General features: G+C 38.5%; 1 protein-coding gene across 1 annotated transcript in view; it reads right to left on the bottom strand.

Moving 5' to 3' along the window:
* Positions 1 to 2,730: 2,730 nt before the first annotated feature.
* The window catches only part of LOC145453817 (cytochrome P450 3A9-like), a 29,385-nt gene continuing 6,685 nt past the window's right edge, over positions 2,731 to 25,430 (bottom strand). Inside the window, exons 2-14 of the mRNA XM_080331804.1 lie at positions 24,958 to 25,060; positions 24,138 to 24,193; positions 21,475 to 21,571; positions 19,551 to 19,630; positions 17,228 to 17,359; positions 15,172 to 15,326; positions 13,533 to 13,654; positions 11,856 to 11,937; positions 8,442 to 8,602; positions 8,294 to 8,382; positions 7,972 to 8,109; positions 5,874 to 6,030; positions 2,731 to 3,725 (exon numbers count right to left, since the gene is read on the bottom strand). Of these exons, the coding sequence (XP_080187930.1) occupies positions 3,621 to 3,725; positions 5,874 to 6,030; positions 7,972 to 8,109; positions 8,294 to 8,382; positions 8,442 to 8,602; positions 11,856 to 11,937; positions 13,533 to 13,654; positions 15,172 to 15,326; positions 17,228 to 17,359; positions 19,551 to 19,630; positions 21,475 to 21,571; positions 24,138 to 24,193; positions 24,958 to 24,978 (1,395 nt within the window). The 5' untranslated portion in view covers positions 24,979 to 25,060 and the 3' untranslated portion in view covers positions 2,731 to 3,620. The remainder of the gene's footprint in view (positions 3,726 to 5,873; positions 6,031 to 7,971; positions 8,110 to 8,293; positions 8,383 to 8,441; positions 8,603 to 11,855; positions 11,938 to 13,532; positions 13,655 to 15,171; positions 15,327 to 17,227; positions 17,360 to 19,550; positions 19,631 to 21,474; positions 21,572 to 24,137; positions 24,194 to 24,957; positions 25,061 to 25,430) is intronic.

The following is a 25,430-nucleotide window of genomic DNA, read 5'->3' as shown; positions in this document are numbered from 1 at the left end:
TTCACTGAAAAAACTGCGTCCGGGAGGAAATTAAAAAATATGCCTAAATGTCCGGAATTTTGAAGGCTTGAAGTAGGCTCAAAAGTTTTCGGAAATCAACATAAACAATATCACTTTCAAGCAGATTTATGCTATTCAAAATTTTTCTTGGCGCCGCGCGCGAGGTAAAGGAGCGTATATTGTTATAATGTTGTTTCAGATCTAATTAGAAGACAAAACCAGATAGCCGCACCGACCTAACAGTATAGCAGGGCTGTCCAACACAATCCCGACTGGCCAGACACGGTTCACCAGACGATTTCATCCGGCCTGTGAAGAAATCTATTGCAGTCCCTAGCAAGTAGCAATCGCCAGAGCGCACATTACAGATGGCCCAATTCATGACCTATGTTCCACTCCATTCCTGTATACAGTCGCTGGACAATTCTTTGCTAGTGTGACGTCATATTGACAGACAATATTGTATACCTCATTTTTTAAAATCCGCTAGTGGACGCTGAAGAGTGTCTGTAATTTGCTTCACAAAAATACGGTAGCCCGCCTTACACATGCCCCGGGCAGAAAGCAATTAATAGATTAAACTTCGGCACAATTATCACATCGAACTTTGACACGGATTCATTTATCAGTATTGATTTGCTTTTGACCTAAAACACGGATGACTTTGACCTAAAAATTCAAAATTTTGACATTTTTTTACCTTAAAAATATTAATTTCGACCAAATTTGACCTAACGTATGCAAATTAGTTGTTTCCCCACATAATGTTAGAATTGTACTACTGATCTTAATTTCTGGTTGGAAATTTCAGTCCATACGAAGTAGTTTGGCCTGAAAGAAACTTTTTTGCCGCAAAAACTGACAAATTTTTACATGAACAAACTTTATTTTAACGAAATCTGGCCCTATGAAGAATTCCAGTAGTTACATTACGCATTATGGTAGGAATAACTAGAAAAAATTGTAGTACCATGAAAGATACTTTCCTACATTCTCGGGTAGAAAATGTCTGTCCTTTCTAAGTAGCTTGCCAAGAATGGAGGAATAACGTTCAACAGCAGCAGTTGATCTGTTGATGGCTGACAACACTGACGTTGTGCGTACACTGCTGATGATAAACTGTGTTGCTTCATTCTGGCAATGGTATCTACATCACAATTTTTCATCATGCGCTTCTTGATATAAGAACTAGGACTGCGCCCAATGATTCGTGTACTCAAATCTGATTCGAGCACACGAATCAGAATCGAGTATTAATTTTAATGATTCGGGTCGAATTTTTCAAGTAGGCTTACTGAAATTATATACGCTCTTCGCAACGGAAAGTTAATTTACTAACGAAAAGTATAGTTTTGATACTATTTTCCACCGAGGAAGCCTTGAAACCTTGGTTGGCCGTGTCGCAGTATACGAAACATAGTACAAAGCTACGAAAGTTACTTTGAATAACACATTTCCGAAGTCATGATCATCCCACAACATTGCCAAGAAGTGCAATGAAATCGTTAAAAATACCATAAACTATCTTTAATGTGATGGATAACAGGCATTATGTTCTTTGTGGTGGCGAAAAAGGTACATATATTTGAACTTTGACATGGTACATTCTGTTGTGATGTCATAATGAGTGATACTCGAATACTCGACTCAAAGCGTAATACGTGATTCAGAATCGAATCACTCGGGTACTCGTTTTTGCCCAACCCTATAAGAACCATGCACTGCCTATACGCAGTCTTGCTTCAGTTGGGATATTGCGGTACGTTGAGCATTACACCATGTCAACCTATTTGTTTCATTCGATTGCTTATGAATCACAATGAGCAGACAAAGGGCCTTCTACAACGCTAGGCATGTAAAGTAGGCTACAAGCTGTAAAATGTCAAATATAATGTCAAAAAATTGTCGCCCTAGTTATTTTAGTATCGACAAGGATCGGTTTTACAGAATGCATGGTTTATTCTATCATTATCAGATGCCAAACTTGATTATTCAAAATTTCATGTTCACAATCAAAGTTTAGTAGGCTGGTTTTACCCTACGTGAATATTATTGTAAAATATCCGTGTTTTTCAGCAATCTTGACATCAATGTCCAAAACTCATATCATCCGCTATATCACGGCAGCAAATTCAACACAAAAGTAATAATCTCGGTATGCACAAACACTTCGCGCGCACAAGACATTTAATCAAGGCTATGTGAAGCATTCCCGTGAAGTTCTCAATGTATATCTATATAACATGACGAAAGCGTCATAGAAAGAAAGACGATTTTCAGAGTGCATGCAATGTTATGGAATCTGTCGCTCAGTGCCAGCGAAGTCATCACAGCAGGGTTTGAGGTACTAAAGCGCCAAATTCGTTTCTAGGTTAATCATCATACGCGCCCACTGTGGTGTCTGACCGATGTACTGCTGTAAAAGTTACCACATAAAATCACTACCTCTCTAGACTTCACGCCAGACTAACGACAGTAACATCAATACGCACTCGGATAACTATTAACCTCAGCGTAATGCATAAACCTTAGTAACGTACTTAACTACCACGCTCGGTGAACTCCAGCCATGATGATTTACTTAGCTGGTTACACTCGTAACCAGCCGAGGAAAGACTTTCATTACGCTGGGTAGCACTCCCACGTTTAGGCCCTTTTTAGTTTGGATAACTCGCTGGTTTGGCACTGGCTATCCGTAAGGATTTTCAATTTTGTTCAACGCGAGACATATAGAATGCATGGATATATAATATATTGCTATCTGTAATCCAAGAAATAGAGATTACATCGAAAATCGTGATATCGCATCATTTCACTACTGTAGCGGCATCAATAATTGAAAAGAATTAGGCAATAGGCTGGAAATATCGTTCCTGAAAAATGGATAGAATTTTGTCTGAGCTACCACTCATAGGATACTGCGCTCTCAAAATAGACATTTCACCAAATACCAAGTCTACATGAACTTTTATCTGGATGAATCAACAATACTGGGATACAGTAATATCAAAGTGGTAATTTCACCAATCATAAAGATATCTGACAATAGACATAAAAATGAACCATGACAGAAGCACACAATTTGAGAGGATCATTCTAGCTCTGTAAATAATATGCCAGGTTATAACTGTGTATTATACAATATATATTTGTTGTTATTTAACATTACAAAGACAAAATTGCTTTTTATATTACGGTTTCTACCATATATACTGTCCCTCTCCTAAAACAAACAACATATAATGTCATTGGCAGTCAAATATGGGTGAACATATTTTGTTAATGTCACCAATGCCGCCAATCCACAATGCTGCAAATCGACACTATCGCCAACTATTCTACTTGAGTAGCTTCAATGTCAGCAACTATCCAGACTTCATCAGAAAATAAATATATTCTATTATCCAACCTAAGTAGCATCAATGTGGTTGCCTACATTGACACTACTCCAGTAGAATAGTTAACGGCATTGCAGATTAAGGACATTGATAGAATAAATTGAATAAATTGTAGGAACATACAAAGAGATGATGCAAGAGGTCCGTTAAAATCGAGAAGAGAAGGGAAATGATTAGGACAATCTGGTTACATATTAAAATGACAAGAGTTATCTAGGGCTGCTAAGCGAGCTTATCCACGCTCATCCTTTTTCTCTTCACCAATCTGAGCATGAAGTCTTCCTTTGGTGTCAACGCAAGCTTTAGTGTCATTTCCAAAGGAGGCTTCTGAAAAATAACGAGACAACATAGGATACAGCGTCTATAGGTGTAGCAGTTCATAGCGTGGATTTAGCACATCTCAGATATACCACATTCTCGTCGGTATGCGATTTGATAATGTGGTATTGCATTGTTTGTTCACTTCTAGTCTAATTTCTGACGGACTACATGCAGAAACTAACAAATCAATAATGGAAGTGTCTATTCGTCCGGTACCAGTGGGTGCCCGTAGCATGGGCGGGCGAGTCAGAATTGGTCGGATCGGTCCCAGACTTCGTGTGGGAGGTCTCATCGGGAAAGTTTTGGCCGGCAAAAAAAATTTGAAAATTTTCCGAAAAAAATTTCGGACTCAGAAAATTTTCGGAACTCGCCTATGCCGGGGGGCCCATGGCGTAGCATGGGCTGGCGAGCCGAACATGGCTGCCACCGATTTCTGAGCTGATTAACGCGTGGTATTGAAGGGGCGATAGCTATTGCGTGATTGATGACTGGCAATTGCACACCAGACACGGCAACCAATTTTATATGATATAGGGGACAAATCAGTAACTAGACCAGGGTAGTGAATAAATGACAGTCAACGGAGGTCTGTAAAATGCTTCACATTGTTCCAACGGTTTGTGGACACATGAGCAATGAGCCTGTGACACTTCAGCATATCACAATTGGGCTTGCGACACTTATTTGGGATTAGGATATATATAAGGGATAATATCAGGATTATGGTGGGGGTTAGGGTAAGTTTTGGGGTTGTAAAGCCACACACCAAAGTGTAGCATGCTGATCTGTCGTTTTTAATTGTGTCGCAGGCTCATGAACAGTTACGCGCACTGTGCCGGACGAATAGCCTGAGAAATTATCCGTCCGTTACCGGACGAATAGCCACGCCATCAACAATACCTGGCAGCACGATGACCCGCATGATTGTTCAAAAATAACATTTTTGTCAAATTTTACTGGATATCCCTATAAATTGTTAGCTTATGTACGAAAATAAAATTTGGCTCAATTCCAACACATACAAGCGAAATTATTTGAGTAGGATATTGCATTCACGGTGGGTAATTTATAATTAATAATGAAAGATTTCCCACCACAGATACTCTATTTCTTAAATCCAGAATTTTCTACTTCCATAACTTCGCTACTACGGCTTGGAATTGAGTCAAATTTCTCTTGCACCGTTTTTTCGACAGCCTAACAATTTCATGGTTACCTTGCTCACGAGAAATTGACCTCGCCCAACTTGATCTCATGAATTCCATCTTTATTTACGCTGCACGGGCATGTGTTTTGTCAACATATCGATTTTACTACTCCAACAGGCCAAGTTCTGACTAGTAGGCATCATTATGTTGCTAATAACTTTGCCAACATTTATGATAATGCCGCAGTTACGTATTACAACAGTCATTTAACCGTTATAGTTGTTCCGCACCGCGTCCATCAAGTGGTCAGTAGCCTAATGAAGTACTCCGCCTTGCGCTACTTAAGTGGTTCAGTTTTTAGACGACTTCCACAGTTTTCGAAGTCGAATAGCTTGAGTCTGATATTTCAGATATCAAAATGTAGAATGTAGGTTTTGGATACATTTCGGAAACATCTACTTGAAAGTGAGAGTAAATTTACAACACTTTTGCTTGTGACAACCATGCAGTAGCTAAGGAGTTACACCGCTAGTATTGTAAACCACAGATTCAACAATACTGGCTGTCTGCAGAGCCCAGAAACTAGTGAGAAAGACCAGTGATGGTCCCGAGCCTGGGTTAACAGATAACGCAGGGCAGGAAAGGCATCAGGTGTAAAAACTTCAGCCAAATCATGATGCGGTTCAATGACTAGTGGTCAGCTGTGGCAACCTTACAGGAGAGAAACAAACAGACCCTGTCCTTCTTTTTTACTTGTCCTTTAGTATTCATCAACAACTTTTCACTCCCATGTATGGCGCATTTGCATGCTACGAGGCGATCGCTGCACCAATAGGCCTACCACCACTGTGGAGTGAGCAAAAAATTTCTGCATACCGATTTCCAATTTCAATGGGAGATTGAACTGTAATACCGCGGTTCTCACCATTTGGTAATGGGATCGGCAATATAAGCGTTACCAATCTTGAAGCAAATTGAGAAGAAATGAAATATTTCAACAACAAACCGGGGTATCTTTGCAGGGCTCAAACGAGTACTTGTGAAGGATATGACACATCGTCATTTTGATCTCCATCTCGGCGAATTTCATTCCGATGCAGTTACGCGGACCGGCTCCGAATGGTTGAAACATCATCGGATCGATTTCAGACATATCTCTCATTCTGAATTGAAATAAGAAGTTGTGTGGATAGGATCCAGGAGCGAAACAGATGACAATATTGGCAAAAATCAGTTCAAAAGCGCATGAGTATGCTGCCTTTGGGCTGCTGTACATAAACCCTAAATGATAAGCATGGTTGCAATGACTTGAGTCAAGCTTGGAGTACAGTCATTGCCCGAAAACTACTCAATTTCACTCAAACTTGACAGATGAGAAACATGAAATGACATCTGAATTCAAGTCCAAGAACCTCAAAGATCCTCTCAGCTAAAGTAATCACGTCATCAATACCAATCCTATATTTACTGGATTCCAATTCCGTTTAAATTTTCAATATGGGTAATTTTATCAGCAGCGAAAATGTGGACAAAACAGCTTGGACCTTCACAATGACTCGCATCACAATATCATCACAACCAACCGTAAATTTATTCAATCAGTTGCTTGTGTGAAACTAGCTCTGTAGAGTTGGTATAAACATAGCAGGTACGACAGTTAAAGTCCTGGGCCCAGCATAGCAGCCCACTGAAAAAGCATGATGCCCTTGACATGTCGCAAGTGTAAGATGTCATATGTGACAAATTCACCAAATACCAGAAAAGCAGCTTTGCAGGTGGTGTAGTTCCGACCAGCCTTCAGTGTAGCTACTAAAACTGTGCTTCATGTTGTTCGATGATAGCGTATAATCAACGAAGTAACAAAACGATACAGAATCAACTGAAACAACTGACACATATTCACTGTGTCACATAAAATAGTGCATCTAGATTTCGGGCTCATTAATAGCTACATAGGCGTCCAGCATCAAAATGTATTGAATCTACATAGTTAAAATCCTCATGTATACGGCAAACTTACATTTATAAGTAATATTATTCAAAGAGACGCTTAGGAGTACAGAACCTCATAATACATTTGAATAATGTATTTATTCCAGAAGCTTTTCGGGCTGACAATACTCACTGGTTATGGTAAGCTTTATAATACATCATTCAAGCAAAATTCGCCATCAATTGTCAGCAAAAACTATGAACTGATCTCTCACAACTCGAATCAATAAGAGAACAAAAATGGCTGGCTCAATTTGCTTTGAGTCGCTCATTATCTCATTGTCAAGCGAATGAGTCAGCTCAAGATGAGTTAAAGGAAATTAATAATCGAGTAAACACAAACACAACCTAAATAAATCGGATTTGAAAAGTTTTACACTGTTATCATGCACACAATGTTTCAAATAGAAGATATGACTAACTAAATAAATCGTCTTCAGATGCCTCAGATTGGGGATATTATTAAAATTAAACTATACTACCTTATATGTTTACATGTTATATCATAGTGTCCTATGTGGTGTGGACACAGGGAGATTGAACTGCTCACTGCATTTGGGTTACGTCATACTTTCCATTTGGCCAAATGCAGTTTTACGGTCATTTTTGACCGGGTACCAATGGAAAGTTACTTCTGTACTGATTACGAAAATATAAATTTTATTTTGCCCATGGTCCTGGAAACCCTCAAAATCAGTCTCGAAAGTTACATTGTGATGGAGTTTGGCATCGTGATGCAACAATGCTGTCTGGAAAAACGAGAATGCAGCTCAGGAGCAAGAGCCAGACAGCAGTGTTGTGTCACAATGCCAAACTTCATCACAGTACAAAATTCGACGCTGATTTTGGGGGGTTCCAGGGCCATGGGCAAAATAAAATTTATATTTTCCTAATCAGTCCAGCAGTAGCGTTCCATTGGTACCCGTTTTATCAAATTTGCCACTCGGCAAGCCGGTCAAAAATGACCGTAAAATTGCCTTTGGCCAAATGGAAAGCCGTATCCACACCATAGAGGACACTATGATCTATGGTTATATGAATTAGGCATCTATTTGTAATGAATTGCATCCATGACATGATGCATCTGATAAAATATAAAAGCTTTTACTAACCTCTCTGGTATGTACTCCCATGGATCTTTCCAATAATCGGGATCATGAGCCATATAGTTTACTGGGAATTCTACGAGAGTTCCTTTCGGGATACGGAGACCATTGACTACAGTGTCGCTTCTGCACACACGCGAATTTCTGAAAATTCAATCAAGGTGATGCTGAAATTTGATAGAATATGACTCTGGGTAGACTGACGACCAAAATGAACATCAAACAATTATAGCTTTCACAGTTATTTTGAAATAAAAGTACCTATCATTGTTTGCCCTATTCCTATATGATCTACCTTAGTGAGTACATGTGATGAGGCAATACTCACACAATAACGACAGGATAAAGTCGCATTGTTTCGTTTACACACATATCCAGATATTTGAGCTGCTTGACAACGTCATAGTCGAAGTAACCCTGGTAAAATAAACATATAAGCGGACCCAGTGGCAAGACTTGGGCCGACATGAAGAGACCTTGTCCCGAAACATGGTGTCAATCTCATGCTGCAATTTTTCTTGAATGACGGGATGGAAAGCCAGACAATGTGACATGGTCGTCATTGCGATAGAAACGTTTTCCGATCCAGCTCCGAGCATGAGCATTGCATTCCCGATCAATTCTTTTCGACTTAGGCCTGGCAGAGGGCGACAAATTAATTAGAAATGGAGCAGCACAACATAAAGTGTGGTACTATCAACTTTCAATACATCGTGTAGTAGTTCATGGAACATTAGATCGGTACAATTAACATATCTAAGTCATATCTAGTTCATATGAAAGGCATTATCAGATGTTAATGGATGGTAACTGTATGTGTAACAGTATATTGATTGATGGGGAATGATATACACACTATACAGTAGGGTTATCATGTTTTTGAATCGGGGAAGGAGGACACTTTTATCAAATCATAAAAGTTAGTTTACCGAAATTGAAAAACAGTTGATTTCGACATATTTACTGGAAATCTTGTTGTGTTGAAAAGAAAAAATAATCATCACCTTATGTCGACTCCTGAATTACTCACTTTTTGATACTTTTGTGATGTTGACTAAAAAAAGGTCATCACTTTGAAGACTCGACTCGCGAATTACCCACTTTTTTACGATAATTATGCGGTGTTGACTACGAGAAAAAAGGTCAACGCTATGACTGGACTCTCGAATGACCCACCCGAACATCCGCGATACCTAATTCGTGCCATTTACGCAGATTGACAGTTGACCCTGTCCATTAGCCTAGCTGTCAAAGCTGTAAAGGAGGACGAATTGCCAAAATGGCGGACATTTAGGCGTCCTCGGAGGACATTTTCGATTCCGTGAGAAGGAGGACAAATCCTCCTACAGGAGGACATATGGTAGCCCTACTATACAGTCATAAAGCGATCAATTAATAATTATCCTTACGTGGGTTTACAGCAATTCAATATATTATTAATTATATAAATAACATATTCTAATGTGTAATGTTAACAGCCATGATCGACAAAAATAGGGGTAATCATAATCATAAATATGATATATTCAAAATTAAATTCCAAAGATCATGGCCATCACTCTAGCTCAAACTATTTGAGGTACTAGCTGTACATAAGAACACTCTATCCTGTGATGACAACTGGTATGGCTATAAGTGAACCAACCAGCATATATCTGGTCACCGGATATTGGATACTGGGACGATGGATATTAGCCGGCAGGCACCGGTGGGTTTTTCAGATAAATTTTGCTTCGCCTTTCAAAACTGTAAAACACGACCTCAATAGGATTCGAAACCAACAAATAGTTCATCGTTGGATTCAGAATGACAGCGCCTAGACAACTACACCACGACGCGAGAGAAGATCAGCCGAGCGTGTATATAATAAAGAAGACGGTAAAACCTTGTAAGAATGTACAATTGTACATTGTACATGTTTTGGTTACTTCGTTATGGAGTCCGCAACGTATACCTAGTGCTAATACGTGCGTGCTATTCACTGTGACAGAGACATCATCTTTCAAACAAGCCATGCGTGACCGCTTTTGCTCAACTATTTCGATCGGTGCTATCAGTACCCTCTGATATTGCGCACTTATGGTGAAAGGCTCTACCCTGCATTCACAGTATCGATCGAAATATTTGAGAAAAAGTGGTCACTCATGGCTTGTTTAAAATATATCTCTGTCGCAGTGAATAGCACGTACTTATTCGCACTAGGTATACGTGGTGGATTCCAAAAGGAAGTTACCAAAACATGTACATTTTCGCAAGGTTTTCTCGTCTCCTTGATTATATACACGCTCGGTTGACCTGCTCTAGTCTCGCTTCGTGACGTAGTTGGTTAGGCATTGACATTCTGAATCCAACCATATATTATTTGTTGGTTTTGCATCCCATTGAGGTCGTGTTTTACAGTTTTGAAACGCGAGGCAAAATTTATCGAAAAAATCCGCCGGTGCCTTATGATCAATAATATACTCAAAAACAGGGGGCGGTAACCTGTCTTGCTCTGCACATCAGTTTCATACAGAAATTTTTTTCACGGACCAGTATTCAAAAAACACAAATGTTCAGCTCTGAAAATTGATTGCACCTCATACAGTGAGAAAGTCAGTAAAGTGTGTAGATTAAGGCAGAAACAGATATGATTTGAGAGGTTAATTTGATTTCCTTCCCATTTTTATCAGTGATCTTCATCCCTATGCGAAAGAATACAAACTTATCGCGGACCAGTAACAAACTCCTCACGGACCGGCAGTGGTCAGCAAACCACCGGTTGCTGAACACTTCTCTGAAAGATGGGGATATAATTCCAAGAGTATTGTAACCTGTTCTTCCAACTGCAACTTCCAATTCAGCCTTTGTAATTCATTTTCCTCAGCTGTTTTGAACCATAGTAGTGATGCCACTGATTTGCTGTTTATCTGAATAGCTCAACACCTCTTCATAAATATTGGCCTTCCTCTTCGCCTATTTGTACGACTGAAAACCATCATAGTGCCTGCATTAGTTAACCTTCAATATACATCAAATCGCAATGATTACAACAAGACTACTATGACATCACTGCACACAGAATTAATGTCAATAACATATACAGATATATAATTGGCACATATCTTATATAACTAACAGGGTTGTAATGACTCGAGTCGCGATTTTCTGGTGACTGGACTTGACTCAAGACATTTTCTTAAAAATGAAAAATGACTGACTCGAGTCAATTTGTGGATTGACTCGACTTGTACTTGAGCATTACGCATGACCAGAGAGTTGGTCTACCAAGACAGGCATTTCATTGTAATTTTGAAGAATAGTGAAGTTATCACACCAATATTATTACGTCTATCAGTACTGGTACTTGAAAATGCTACCAGAAACTGTGAAAATTGAGGAAAATTAGTATATTAGGAATGTAAAGCATTAGATATCACCGAGTACAGTTGTAAAAAGTGGGATTCACATGACATTAACTTGGGACTGAACAGTCAACACAATGACTTGGACTCCGACTGGAGTCAAAACACTATGACTCGGCTCAATCCTCTATCTGCTGACTTGGAATCGGACTTGACTCGAGCCAAAACTATAAAAGTGAGATTTACTCGTGACTCAGAACCTTGTGACTTGGTTACAACCCTGATAACTAATATCCTGTTCGTAGCATGCAGACGACTTTCAATTATGAAAGATGGTTCCTGCAAACTGTCTGGCTGATTTTAAAACCACTACTTCAGCAGATTTGGTGTACCTCCGAAATTTTTACTTCCAGCTGACTAGAATACAAGCCTTACTTTTACCACTATTGTCTATTCTAGCATCAGTGACAAAATATATATGTATGAGGAAACGAGACACTAAAAGATATGAAATGTAGAATCAAGGGAGCAGTTCAAATGAGACACCTTTCTTGAATTCTTCCGCAGTTGCGTTTTCGGGGACTTCCGCATCAAACATCAATTGCAAAAGGTCAGAGCATCGTTCCCCCTAAGAATGAAATTCACTATATTCATACTAATTGAAGGGAGCGGTAACCATCAAACAAAATGCTCATTATAATGCTTCAACTAATGTGCCACATGAAAGATATTCAGCATTTCATCTTCAAAATTTTAATTGGCGGGCGCCAAACATGGGTATTGGTGGAAGATTGATTTGCGATTGACTCCAGGCCGATGTTCTGCCATTACATATGAATTGCACTCTTGTATTAGGCCTACATCAACTTCTGTCTTTTGAATTGCAGTGTACATTTAATGACTTGAGGAGTTGATGAAAATATCTGCAAATTAAGATTTATTGCAATTAATTGTGCCGTAAAATTTTTGAGCCATACCCACAAAATTACATATTTTTTTTCAAATTTGAGTGTCTGCCAGTGTTGAGATGACTCAAGTCACCTTTTTTGTACGACTTGACTTGACTTGACTCGAGTCACTTTCGGCGTTTCAGAAATTTGGATTGACTCATGACTATGATAAAAACAGCTTCATCTTGCGTATGTGTGTGTTCGGATTGTTCTCAATCAGCTGGTGCCACCTGAGAGAGCGTTCAATTGCATCCATTCAATGATTTTACGTTTTACTGAGCCTCCAATGTTCTATCACAAATAAATTGACGTCAAACAAAGTGATCACAGCTTATAGCGTGCGTTACTACATTGTCGTGTCGTTAACTAGTAATATAATATCAAAGTATTTATCTCTGTTCTATTGACTGGTCATTTGTGCTTAGTGCTAACCGCTCATGCTCACCTTAACCAAACCTCTTTTTGATTTAAATTGAATTGGCGCAAGGATAAATTGTATCACATGGATATATATTTGGGTAGTGAATCGTATCAATTCATTTCAACTGTTTGAGGTTTCTTATCCTATTCTTCCTTTGAAGAGCTTCTTGGAGCTACAGAACTTCAACATACAATTGAATAATAAATTCATATTGAATTGAACCCTGATATATTTACGGCTGACACTCGTCAGGGGTAATCACTCGCATCACGCCCGGTGAAAAGCTCACCCGATCAAGATTGATGCTCAACAATCAAAGGTCATAAATTATGTTATTGGCCAACATCTGTTGGATAATCCCGCTTGTGCAAAAAATTATCGAGACGACAGATTCCGTGTCGTTGGGACGGGCCGTTCACACTTTCATTTGTGTGCCTTGGAGTCTACTTTTATCCAAATACACCAGCGAAGGCTGTGTCAACAAAAAGAGTTCGTGTACCATCTAAAAATAGTACATTGAACGCTCTCGTATTTGGAATTTTATGCCGGTGACGCCATATTTTGTGATACATTTGATATTCAATGCTCTTTTCCAATTCTCCACTAGTTGCTGACGATTACCCCTGACGAGTGTCAGCCGAAAATATTCGGGTTCATTTCAATATGAATATACTACACAATTATTCTCTATTATACTCAAGATGACTTGTGACTCGAAGCTAGTGACTTGATCCCAACACTGGTGCCTACCTACCCACTTATCAATAGGAAATCACCATTACATATACTACAGACGGAGGGTAACTCGGTATTGCAGATAAAGCGTATCGGATTACAATAGAATCTTCTTACCTTGCCATGCGCTCTATCCTCGATGACTGCGTCAGTGAAATCTCTGATGTATTGCAAGGATCTTGCCGGAAACAGAGTACAACCGAGCTTTTCAAATACCCACTCTGACGACGGGATAAACACTGCAAAAGATGTACGGAATCCACACATTATTGCTTTGAGGAGCATGGACGCTAAGGATTTTATCGGTGTTGTTAAACACAGCACAAAGCAATCTCATGCACATCTATAAAATTAATTTTAAAATGATTGGCTTTTTGGTGATCCTCATCTGCGGTGGGAAAAAGGTGCGATTCCCGCGCAGATAAATTTGAGAGTAGAACATACAGTCACATATTGCTGTTGGACAAAAGAAAAGGAACAACTAATGACTAAGGCGATTTTTTTAACCTAAAAAAATCAAAATTTTGACCTAAAAAATCTAAAAGACTTTTTTTACCTACACAAACTGAATTTTGACCAATTTTTGACCTAACGTATGCAAATTATGTGTTTTCTCACATGCTGTTGAAGTTGTACCACTTATCTTCATTTCTGGTTGGAACTGGCTGTCCTAACGAAGTAGTTTGGCCTGAAAAAACGTTTTTAGCTTAGAAACGGACAAATTTTTACATGGAAAAGGAGTATTTTAACGAAATCTGGCCCTATGAAGAATTCCAGTAGAAATAAATAAAATTTGTTGTAGTACAACTAGAGATACTTTCCCACATTCTTGGGTAGAAAGTGTATGTCCTTACTAAGAAATTTGCCAAAAATGAAGAAAGAACGTTCAACAGCAGCAGTTGTTGGCTGACAACAATCAAGTTGAGCGTACACTGCTGGTGACAGACCGTGTAGCTTCATTTTGACAATGTTGTCTACATCACAATTTTTCATCATGCGCTTCTTAATATAAGACTGATGCAATGCCCAAGAAGTCTTTCTTCAGTTAGGATATTGCGGTACGTTGACCATAACACCATGTCTACCTATTTGTTTTATTTGACCGTTTATGATTCACAACGAACAGACAATTGGCCGTTTACAACGGTAGACCTATAAAGTAGGCTACAAGCTGTAAAATATCGAATGATAAGTTCACCGACCATGCACAATCTACGATACAAACGAAATGCAAACGTCAAACAAATTTTGACTTTGTAAACAATTTTGACCTAACGCTACAATTTTTACATGTCAAAAAATATCGCCCTACTAATGACCTAATTCCACCTCTACGGCTATAGTCAATATTTCAAAATTCAACGCCCATGATGCAACCGCGCAAAAGCAAGCACAATTAACACATGCATAATGAAGCAATCACTAATTTCAAATGTTTTCCGCACAAAGATTGATTTGGACAAAGAGCTACTGGAAATGACCCTGACCATTCTATGCTCAGTACAACAAGGTTTGCAATGTAGTTAGGGTGCCGCCTGGGAAGGGATTTTACCATTTCAAACCTAGTAATCCACTGAAGCAATCTTGGTGTTATGAAAATCAAGTATCTGTTTCAAATTTCATAATCGACCACAATTAAAAAGAGAAAATACCCTTCTTTTTATCAGGAGTATGCAAAGAATGATAGCTACAAAGTTTCAAGTTGCAAGTTGCAAAACCACCATTTTCAACGGAACAACATTTAGGAAGTCCTTACTGCAGATAACCGCGACAGGAGATGAGAAACCTTTGGCAAAGGCATTTCGGATTTCCTTAGTAAGCCTGGTGTTTTCTCCGCATGAAGTTTGCATGTTGACTTTAGTTCCAAGTGCAGTGGAGACAATAACATCCAATGCGAGATTGGAATAAAGTCTGGTGCACGAGAAATAATAATGGAAGAAGCGAGTTTAAAGTTTAAATGATACCCGCGGATTGCATGTGTGAAGATTAGAAGCTTTACATACTTATGAAGTGTATCCAAAGTACAGAGAGACTTTTGCATTGCATGTGAAAATTATCAATTGAATGAGCTATCTGTTACTATCAAGCCAGCAATCATAATTTTATGTCATGTATTTTGAAATCAAAGCTTATCGTTACACAATATGGAAGTAGCGGGGTACATAGTCCATGTCAAATTCTGAATGACAGTTGAACTACACATCTTTCATACCACGATAACTCCTATCTAAAAAGCATACTGATATGTTGTCACAGACACTTAATTTTATCAGTTTTATCCGCGATATCACTTCAAGAATGCCATTAACCAGTTAAGGGCCATTTCAAATTTCCACCGAAAAGAGCGAGTCATTTTTTTGGTTATGAGGGCCAGCAGGTACATTATCGTCATAGGGTAGGAAAATGGAATGCGTTTTAAGCACTGTAAACTGCCAATCACTAAGTTTTAGATAAATATACGTTAAAGCAGGAGAGCCAATCTGGTTAGTGGTTACCAATACAATCTGCATGTAAGCACATAGCAATCAGTAGGCCTATTCATGATCTGCCCTGTCCCTGTCTTTCACTTTCATTCTTCAAATACAAATTTTCAGTCAGTGGTCGAAATTCTGCAGGGAAAGTTGATAAGAGTCAATATTATGACAGGACAGGGATATTAAAACACATTATCTTTTCCTGATAGCAACCATGCCTGAGCCAACAAGTGAGTGTGCAGGCTAGGGAATTCCCCAGCTGTGTTTATGACACATTCATTGACCCGTGACCACTTCATCACTATCTGACAATTTTTGGTCAAAACAATGAAAAAATATTTAATGTGAGTAAAATTTTAAAGCTTTAGATTTTATCAAATAGAAAACAACATTCATTGCTTTCACAGTGAAATTGCCATGGCAACCTGACATTGCACACCCAGTGTGATAATAACAGATTAAAATTTCAAGAATTCCACTTATTCATATCAACATTAGACATTGCGTGTTAGTGATGAAGATGCATCTTGCAATTTTTGAAACTCACTGGCAATTAACTACCAGAAATCCGAAACTATGCCTCCCAATGTACTGAAACTGCTTACTAAAGCACCTCTAACACCTTTTGTTTCAAACTTCTATCTGAAGTATTGATAAGGAATTGTACTCTCTCTGGGAATTCGTCCTCTTTTTTCAGAAAAAGTATTAAAATGCCATCAAAAAGTCGGTAAAGTGGGTAATGCGAGAGAAATCGGGTTTTTCGGGATTTGAGACAAAGTGATGACCTCTTTTCAGTCAACACAGAAGTTTTGGTAAAAAAGTTTTCAAATTCACCAGTTTTCTTAGCCGGTATCAGAGCTTTCGGAATTTTTGAAGTGTCCTCTTTCATGGATCTCAAATCGCAACTTCTACTTTGAATTGAGAAAAAATGCATGCCATTACCTGTATCTGTATTTAGCACCAACAATAGCTATGTCGATTTGTCCACCTTCGGTAAAAACTTACATTTTGCCACCTACACGACATGTCACAATACCCGGTTACCGCACTTTATCACAGCAGCATCAACCGCGTAACTGAAAGATGACACATCTAACAATGAAAAATTTCCTCATTGAGAGGATCAGCAAAAACCTAAATCCTTATCAACACGTATTGCCATCATTCAACTATGTATGATCAAATGAAACTTGAAGTCATTGAAACATATTACATCATTCGTTAAGTGATTGTGATCGGATGCAGTGAAGAGGTGTGTTGAATAACATTGTTATGACTATTAACTAATATAAAACATATCAAGCAAACAGCACGCAGATTAGCACTTGAGGCACTGACTTCTTGGCTGAAAATTGTCTGTTTTCCCGACATATGTCATCCAACACCAGCAATGTTTGCTCGACACACCCATCGACGATGGCACGCATCAGCTTCACCTTAGAAACTGAAAAGGCAGGAGACAGCGCTGATCTGAAACAAATTGGGCACAAATCCAATGGTTTTCAAGCAATTTTATGACTAGACGAGAGAGAGAGAGAGAGAGAGTCATTATTTTTCATCCCGCCGATATACATAACAAGCAGACAGCAATAATGTTGGTACAGAAAATATGCATGCACGCTGTTCAATAATAATTTTTTTCCCGGATTCCAGCTATTCACTGATTACATTGTCAGGTTACCCTTAAAAATGCTGAACACCAAATTTGGTTCAATTCTAAACAGTATAAGGCGCCGCAGCCAAATAAAATTTTTTATTTATGATGAAAAATCAAAAAAAAAATTTCAAAATTTTCTGTCAACCCCATGAAATTGTAGAGTTGTTTGCAAAAACGATGCAAAACGAATTAGACTCAATTCCAACCTATAGAAGCGGAGTTATTGCAGTTGAAAGTTCTCCAAAAATCGAGTGACGTGACTTGACTTGACTCGAGTCAAATTGTGCAATGACTCGAGATGACTTGATACTCGAAGGTAAGTGACTTGTTTCCAACACTGGTTCCTACGTCCCACCCAACAGTGACTCTAAACCCTTGTTTCACCTCAGTGACTCTTTTATAAGATGTGACGGTATTGCCCCTGTAGTTATCAGTTAATGAGAGGCTAAACGATACGGGAAGTTGTATGGGATACAACATTACCGATTGGCATGATCAAGGAGGCAACTGAAAATATGGTAGATGGTAAAATTCCGGACGTTTTGCTGAGATCTATTTACTGTGATGAGATTGTCATATGAGCTAATATATGCGACCTGAAATTGAGTACATAAAGCACTACAAGCGTTACATAAATTATAGTGACCTAGACTTTCTTGGATGGATATTGTTTCTTCCATATATATTTTGCGCAAAGCATGACAAAAATTCTGAACTCTCCGAGAAAACAGACCTTGAATTTCTATGTCTTGTTCTCTCTCTCTCTTATTGGAAGTATATAATACTTCTAATTGACAAACTGTAAATAGTAGGTTTGTAATTCACAAAATGTAATGAAGAGGAAGTAGCAGAAAATTAGATTTACTAGAGTAAGCACTGTAATTGAAGAAAAACTACTTGAGTACTTAAAAAAAGTAGAAGTATTTCGTTACTTACCACAGCTGGCGTAGACTTATAGGCCTGATCTTTACTTGACGTAAAGAACAACAATACATGATTTTGATATTGGTTTTAAACCATTAATGCCACTTCGACATGCACACCAACGTAAACAGCATGCAAATCAGCATGAAACAAGTCTCGGAATTAAATATCTGGGTTACATGCACAAGAAGTTTCTACACATGAAGTCTTTTGTGTTGCATATACTAAGCAATACTTATTAATTTTCATGGATGATTAGAATCATAGGATTTCTGGCCTGTTGAACCGGTTGCCGGTGAACTCGGCCCTCTACGAATTCGACCTCACAAACTCGGCACTCGGTGAACTAGGGCCCCGGTGAATGCGGCCCTTGGTGAATTCGGCCGGTAATTCGTATTAATAGTTGTTAATACGCTTTAATACAATATTTCCCGAGGGCCGAATTCAGCGAGGGCAGAGTTTGTAAGGCCGAATTAACCGAGGGCAGAGTTCACTGGTAATCGTTGAACCAATGCACACTTAATGAGTAAATTAGGTAGCCTATTGATTGGCTGTCGCTGATTCAACATCATGTCAGTTGAAATGTCATGGCATATTGGGCATGAAAATCATCCTACTGCTCTTAATGTACTGAAATCGATTATTATAAACAACAATACATTCCCAAAATACTTTTCAGACAATCTTAAAATTCAGGTAAAAATTCATCTGCATCAACTGAAGTCAAGCAGGTTGAATGAGGCTATGTGAGAAATTTCACGGTAAAATCTCAATTGCACGACAACACTAAACACAATAATGTATTCATGCGTTGACATATTTACACATTTCAGAATTTGCCACAACTCCATGATATTCATTATCATGGTGACAGTGTAGCCGTGTTGTTCAGTCAAAAAATTTGGAATAAACAGGATGTTGCCTTGCTAAATAAATATAGGGCCATGCAACACAGCATGCAATAGCAATGTGTACAGTGAAATACTTTATAAATTAAAAATTGACGTTTGTGAAATGTGTGGAAGATGAAAGCATGGCCCAATATTGGCCCAGCGGGGTATAGAAATGTTAAGCTCTTACCGGGTTCTTTTCCATTGATTTCCACTGCTGGAAAGAAGGCCTTCATTTATGTCCTTTCCATTAAGTCTGGTAAACATTTTCTAGGAAATATGGAACCGAAACTGTATTGTGAACTGACAAATACCAATCGCATGAACCTTTGGACTAGAAATGTAATAAAATGGACAAGAAATTACCAAATTTATAAAATGAGGAACTTGTTTCATTTAAAAGTGTTAGAATCCACAATTATTCAGTTGCCTAAGCTAATTTTATGTAAACGAAAATAGTTTCTGAATAACTTACAAATTTCCCATTAGCCTGGTTTGTTTAGTGCGAGGTCTCAAACTCAAATGTGCTCGCGGGCCAAATTCCTAGCTTTTGACGGCGTCATGGGCCGCAGCATCAATGCTAGGGGGTATGCATTTCAATTTACTTCCAATTCCTTATTTGACGGGACCTCGCAGTCTGGCATTCCACGCACATGGTGAAAATGGAATTTACTATTGTTCACGCCTGGTACGAAAAAATCGCAGTGTTAGATATTTGAATGGAATTGTTGCTGTAATTATAAGCACCACGCGAGAGTGCAAATGCATCATGACATCGTAAAAGCTGTCGCGTTATAATTTTGCAGCTAGCGGACATTTGACGTGTCACAGTTATTGGTAGAATATTTTAGAATTTAACAAAGATTGATCTGATATCAGTGCCATTGAGAAATACGCCTAATCCGGGTTTCGGGCATACTCCTGATAACTAGGCTATTGATCATGTCACTACCGAGGTCAAATTATATCAGCGTTAGATTTACCTTCGAATATTGGAACAGATCAATAACAACTTGAATATAATGATTCATGCGCCATAGTGATAGAAATGTCAAATCGCTGCAGAATTCATTGGGGTTATAGCTGTGAGCGTAACACTACTTTAGTCTTCACCTTTAATTGGAGATAATAACATGGATAAAGAGACCCAAGATGACGCAAGATGTAACAAACTATACATCACGTGCGCAATAGAATCCCGATTGTTGCCATACCGACCTGCTTAGATAGCTAAATACGATACGCAAAGCGAGTTACGACCTTTTGATATTTTACTATTCCCCATAACAATTTGATAATTTGTTGCGTCCGTGGTCGTAACAAGCCACCAGTCGTTCTCTGATTGTAACGTTTGACATGACTCAACTCGAGTCATTTATATTTTATCACCCGTTCAGTCCGATTTTGAGTAATTCTACAAAAGGTCGGGCCCAAGTCCAAGTCCAAGTCACAATTTTCAGTTACGAATCATCAATAGGTTTAAATGTGATGCGATGATGAAGTTTGATGAATAGTTTCAGGTTTTTTGAGTAGTTTTAGAGCGAATTTTGAGTTCTCAAATATAAAAAATATAAATATATAAAAAGATAGGCCTATGTGGCAGTTAAATACTTCAAAATCCAAAATGTTTACAAGGGCCGCACAAAATGATCTCGGGCCGCATGTTTGAGACCCCTAGTTTAGTTTGTGTCCTCGTTTCAATTGCATTCTGCTTAGCCACTATAGTACCCTAGATAGTTCAAAGTTTTGTTGCCATTGTTACAATGCAAATTTCATGGTCTGCGAATTTCATTGGTATGTCATACTTTGCGATATTGGTTTTCTTTTTGAATATGTTTAAATACCTTAAGTGTGCAGATAACTCTTGAAAAGAGGCACCCGAAAAGCCTTCGAGTTCAAATAAATGTGCTACTGCAATGACGTTGTAATAAAAGCAATCTTAGAGTTTTAAGTGTTAATATTGTTAGTGCATAAACATTTTGACACGAAATTGTTTGGTTGCTCGTAGTGTTATTGGAGTTAATTGTTGTCTTTCCAATATAAAATACATTATATTAGTCATGTTTCTTAATGGCTGAGATTTTTATGGCAAACTTCAATTTGAACGCATGTACCTGCCTGTCAGGAAAATGTTGAAATTCCTTGATGTAGATCTGCCGTATCATTTCAGTATCATGAATAATGATAACAGGTTCCAAGCCCATGTAACTCCTAAAAAATATTGAAATGTTAGAAATATCCATGTTCGTCGCAGGAACTTGGAGCCATACGATATCAACTGCATTTGTGCTAATGTCTACTCATATTGCAAGGTCGGGATTATTTAGTGCCGACCATTTGGACGACCATCAACATCAATATCAAGGTTTTGGTCAACAAACGACAGTCAATTTTGACCAAGGTTTTATCGCCGCCCATCTTTTGACACCAATCTTTGCCCAGCCGTATGTTGACCAAAACTTCATGTCTTCATGTGTCCCGGCACGAGGAGGTGGGCCTCGACATACCCGCACCCACTAGTTGCAAACCACTACACTAAAGCATCCAAAGAAAGAGAAACCAATGTTGGACAAATCTAATCATGAATTCAAACAAATTTGTGTAATACAAATTTCCATACATTCTCATGACGAATGTCTCGCTTATTGGCTTTAGTGTGGACCCAACACAGTGACCTGAGATATTTTCTAATTAAATCCATAGGAAATTGCGCCAATCGCAAAGAATTTTTTGTTGCAAGGAATTCAACAAATACCGTAGTGAATACATATTAAGAGATCGCTCTGGTACCTTCACGACTCATACTTGAAGAATTCCGTCATATAGTATTCAGCTGCTTTATCCTAGTTAGCTTCAAGAAAGATATTGTAAAGATTGCTTGGCAGTACTAAAGGATTGTCTATTACCCTAGTTATCACCAACTACTAAGAAAGTCAATTTAGTGTTTCTTATTGTCAAATTCTCATTTATAACCATTGATTATTATTTATTTACATTCTAAATATAACAACTTGTGCATTTAACATCAAGGCTGTGCAGGAGCTGTTTTTTGAAAACTACCTTCCCAGTAAAATTACGATGGGATAGGCTGCCAAAATAAAAACTCAAGAACCGCTACCAGGGATAGATCAGCAGTGTCACACCTGAGGAAATTTCATCAACTGACAACAATGCATAACAGGTATGCTTGGATTAACGAAAATGACACAACTGACAACATGCCAATCACAATATCATTTCAATTGAAATTACACGAAAAGTCTGTGCATTTAACTAGGAAAAGGTATAAGGCGAAAGTCGATGGCCGCCACCACAACTCACAGTCTAGACGAGTTCTATTCTGCTAATGAGTAAGCACCAACTGGAGATTGAACACCATTACGGCTGCATTTTTTCGATTCAGTTCTTACGGCTGAGTACATGGAAAATGGGGCATCTAAACCGAGTCAAAATCAGTTAAGGAGTGGAGATCATGGCTGGGGACTTCTCGAAAATTCTAAATGTAATTTAGATTCAAATTGCAAGCCCAAGTCTGACTCACTTTGACTCGTTACTCTTTCATGAACGTAATTTACGACTTCGTTTCTTGACTCTGAATCCCAATACAAGCTGTATTTAAATATTACAATATGATTGACAGTGGGGAAAATTTCGCTGTGACTAAGACTCTTTGTCAATGAAGTTACCAACCTCTCTCTGATCAAAACTGACTCATTCGAATAGAATTCAAATAGGATTCTAAAAATTGAACAATGCTACTCGGACTCATATGTGACAAAAATGCCCAGACCCTGGCTCATGACCCGGAATATGGTTCTTATCTATAGTTGGAACAGACTTAAATTATGAGATATGGAATCCCGCCCCTTCAAAATCTCAATCACCTCGGGGGTGGGGGGGGCGCTGGAGACAAGGTTAAGAACAACTGATATACAAGGTCATTGTGTTGGTTACTATAGCCGATAAGCGAGACATCCAGAAAAGTGGTTACTACAATGGCCAGATCAAGAAAATGTGCTGACCTTTGTATTACAAAAATTGGTTTGATGTCATAACAAGATTTCCCGGACAATGGTTTCCCTGGAAAGGTCTACCTTGCGTGGGAAATACTCAGACAGGGTGGAGGTATGGAAAGAGTGTGGTCGTAACTGCCAAAATCGATATATATTTTATTACTATATATATTTTATTACAGAAATGAATCAACTTTAATTACAACTGACAGAGAACATTCTATTCCTAATATCGTAACACTGCTGGAGGCCGTTAGGGTGCTTTAGTCCGAGGGGATGCAACTGCATTTTGAAGTCACCCTTTCTGCCCGCGACGGGACACATGAGGACATGAAGTTTTGGTCTACACAGGGTTGGTCATAATGCAGTGCCAAATATGTCAGATAAATGCAATAAAACCTTGACTGGTTGGCCATAACCTTTCATATTTACATAGCTAGTCTTCAAAATGGTGGCACCTAATAACCTCGTCCTTTCAAATTGAGCCCCGCCGTACAAATGTGAGCTGCATAGGAAAATAATGAACGCCAGTTTGAAATCGTGTGGGTCACCCATGTTTCATAGAACTGAGCTGCATGCAAATGATTGTCTGCACCTTCTCTGTTGCCCGTATATACATAGCATACTGACAATATAAATGTGTTCAGTTAATGTGTGGGGCTTGGGTCGTGAGATAAAATAAACTCAAATTCGGGTTGCGGTCTAAAACCTTTCAAGAACCACTGGGCTAAACCGATCCGTGTCATTAGAAAGGGAAGTGTTACCCATAAACTGGTCCATGCTTCTTTTTGGCTCGAGAAAATCGTTCGTAATAAGCATCCTACAAAAACAATGTGAAAAGTCTGTAAGTCTAAAGTTAAATGTCATGGTTCCAGTAAAACATCATAGAAAGAAGCAATCATGTCAAATCCATCAATATAAGAGCTTATTCATGTCCATGAACACAACTTGAACACAACAGCATACATGTCTTAACTACTGATGCTTCGCAGCAATACTCCACACTTCTTGATTACATTGAAATTGAAGATTTGGAAAACTCCCAAGTATTGTTTGCCTCTTACTTACAAGACAGGAGACTTATGCAAGTGCATTGCATGTCAAGAGAAAATGGGTCACAGGGCACAGTAGATAAATAATTGACCCAGAATAAACACAGTTGCATAAACCTGGCAGATTTTGGTTTCATTCAAGTGTTCTAAGTCAATAATCGATTTCGTCAACAAGCTAACATTAAATTGAAATGATTGCTTACAGTGGAAATGCAAAGTGCCTTGAAAGAAAAAAGAGGCACAGCAAAATGACAACACAGTTCAGGTATTGCAATTGGGATAAATCAGAGGTATATAACACAGACAACCCCTCACCCCCCCCCCTCATCTAATTGATGGATACCCATCATATACATCTATCAGGAAAAGAAAACTATAAATTAACTCACTAAATACTTGCTTTCATTACAACTATCACCATCAAAATTCAGTCTAAGAAAGTAGCCTATTAAGATATACATGATATAGAAATTGTTGAGCACATTGCAAGACCTCTCCCAAAATGGGACAGCGATTCCACCAAGGAACTTACTTGTCCGAATAGTTCTGTCATATTACCATAGCTGAAAATAGTTGGCGGGTCATGAGGAATTCCTAGCCTCTCCAAGTACTGCCATCTTCTATGGATGTAGTATCTAAAAGGCATTAAATGTTGAAATAAGTGGAGATTACGATGTAAAATGTGTTACCTGAGCATACATAGCAATGCTACGAGCAATATAGTGGTGTCGACATATTGATTAGTTGATGTTGGAATCATGTAGGTCAACATCACAAAGACAAATTTTTTAACAAGGCTGGAGCAAAAAATAGTGAATGAAAATCGTTTTCTGATTCAATTTCGGGATGACAATTACGTGAAATTGGACCACAATGATGGAAAGCATATAGTATGGATGTAACTTAGGCTGAAACTACAGAAGCTTGGAATGTAGAAAGATTGAAGTGGAAGTTGAACGCAACATTTAACGTAACACAGTGTCATGAATTAAGACCTGAGCTAAC

Source organism: Botryllus schlosseri, chromosome 13 (assembly GCF_051294905.1).
Source record: "Botryllus schlosseri isolate E-star chromosome 13, Bs_hap1, whole genome shotgun sequence".
NCBI lineage: Eukaryota > Metazoa > Chordata > Ascidiacea > Stolidobranchia > Styelidae > Botryllus > Botryllus schlosseri.
Note: the sequence above shows the minus strand (reverse complement) of the source record. Positions and strands in the feature narration are given on the sequence as shown.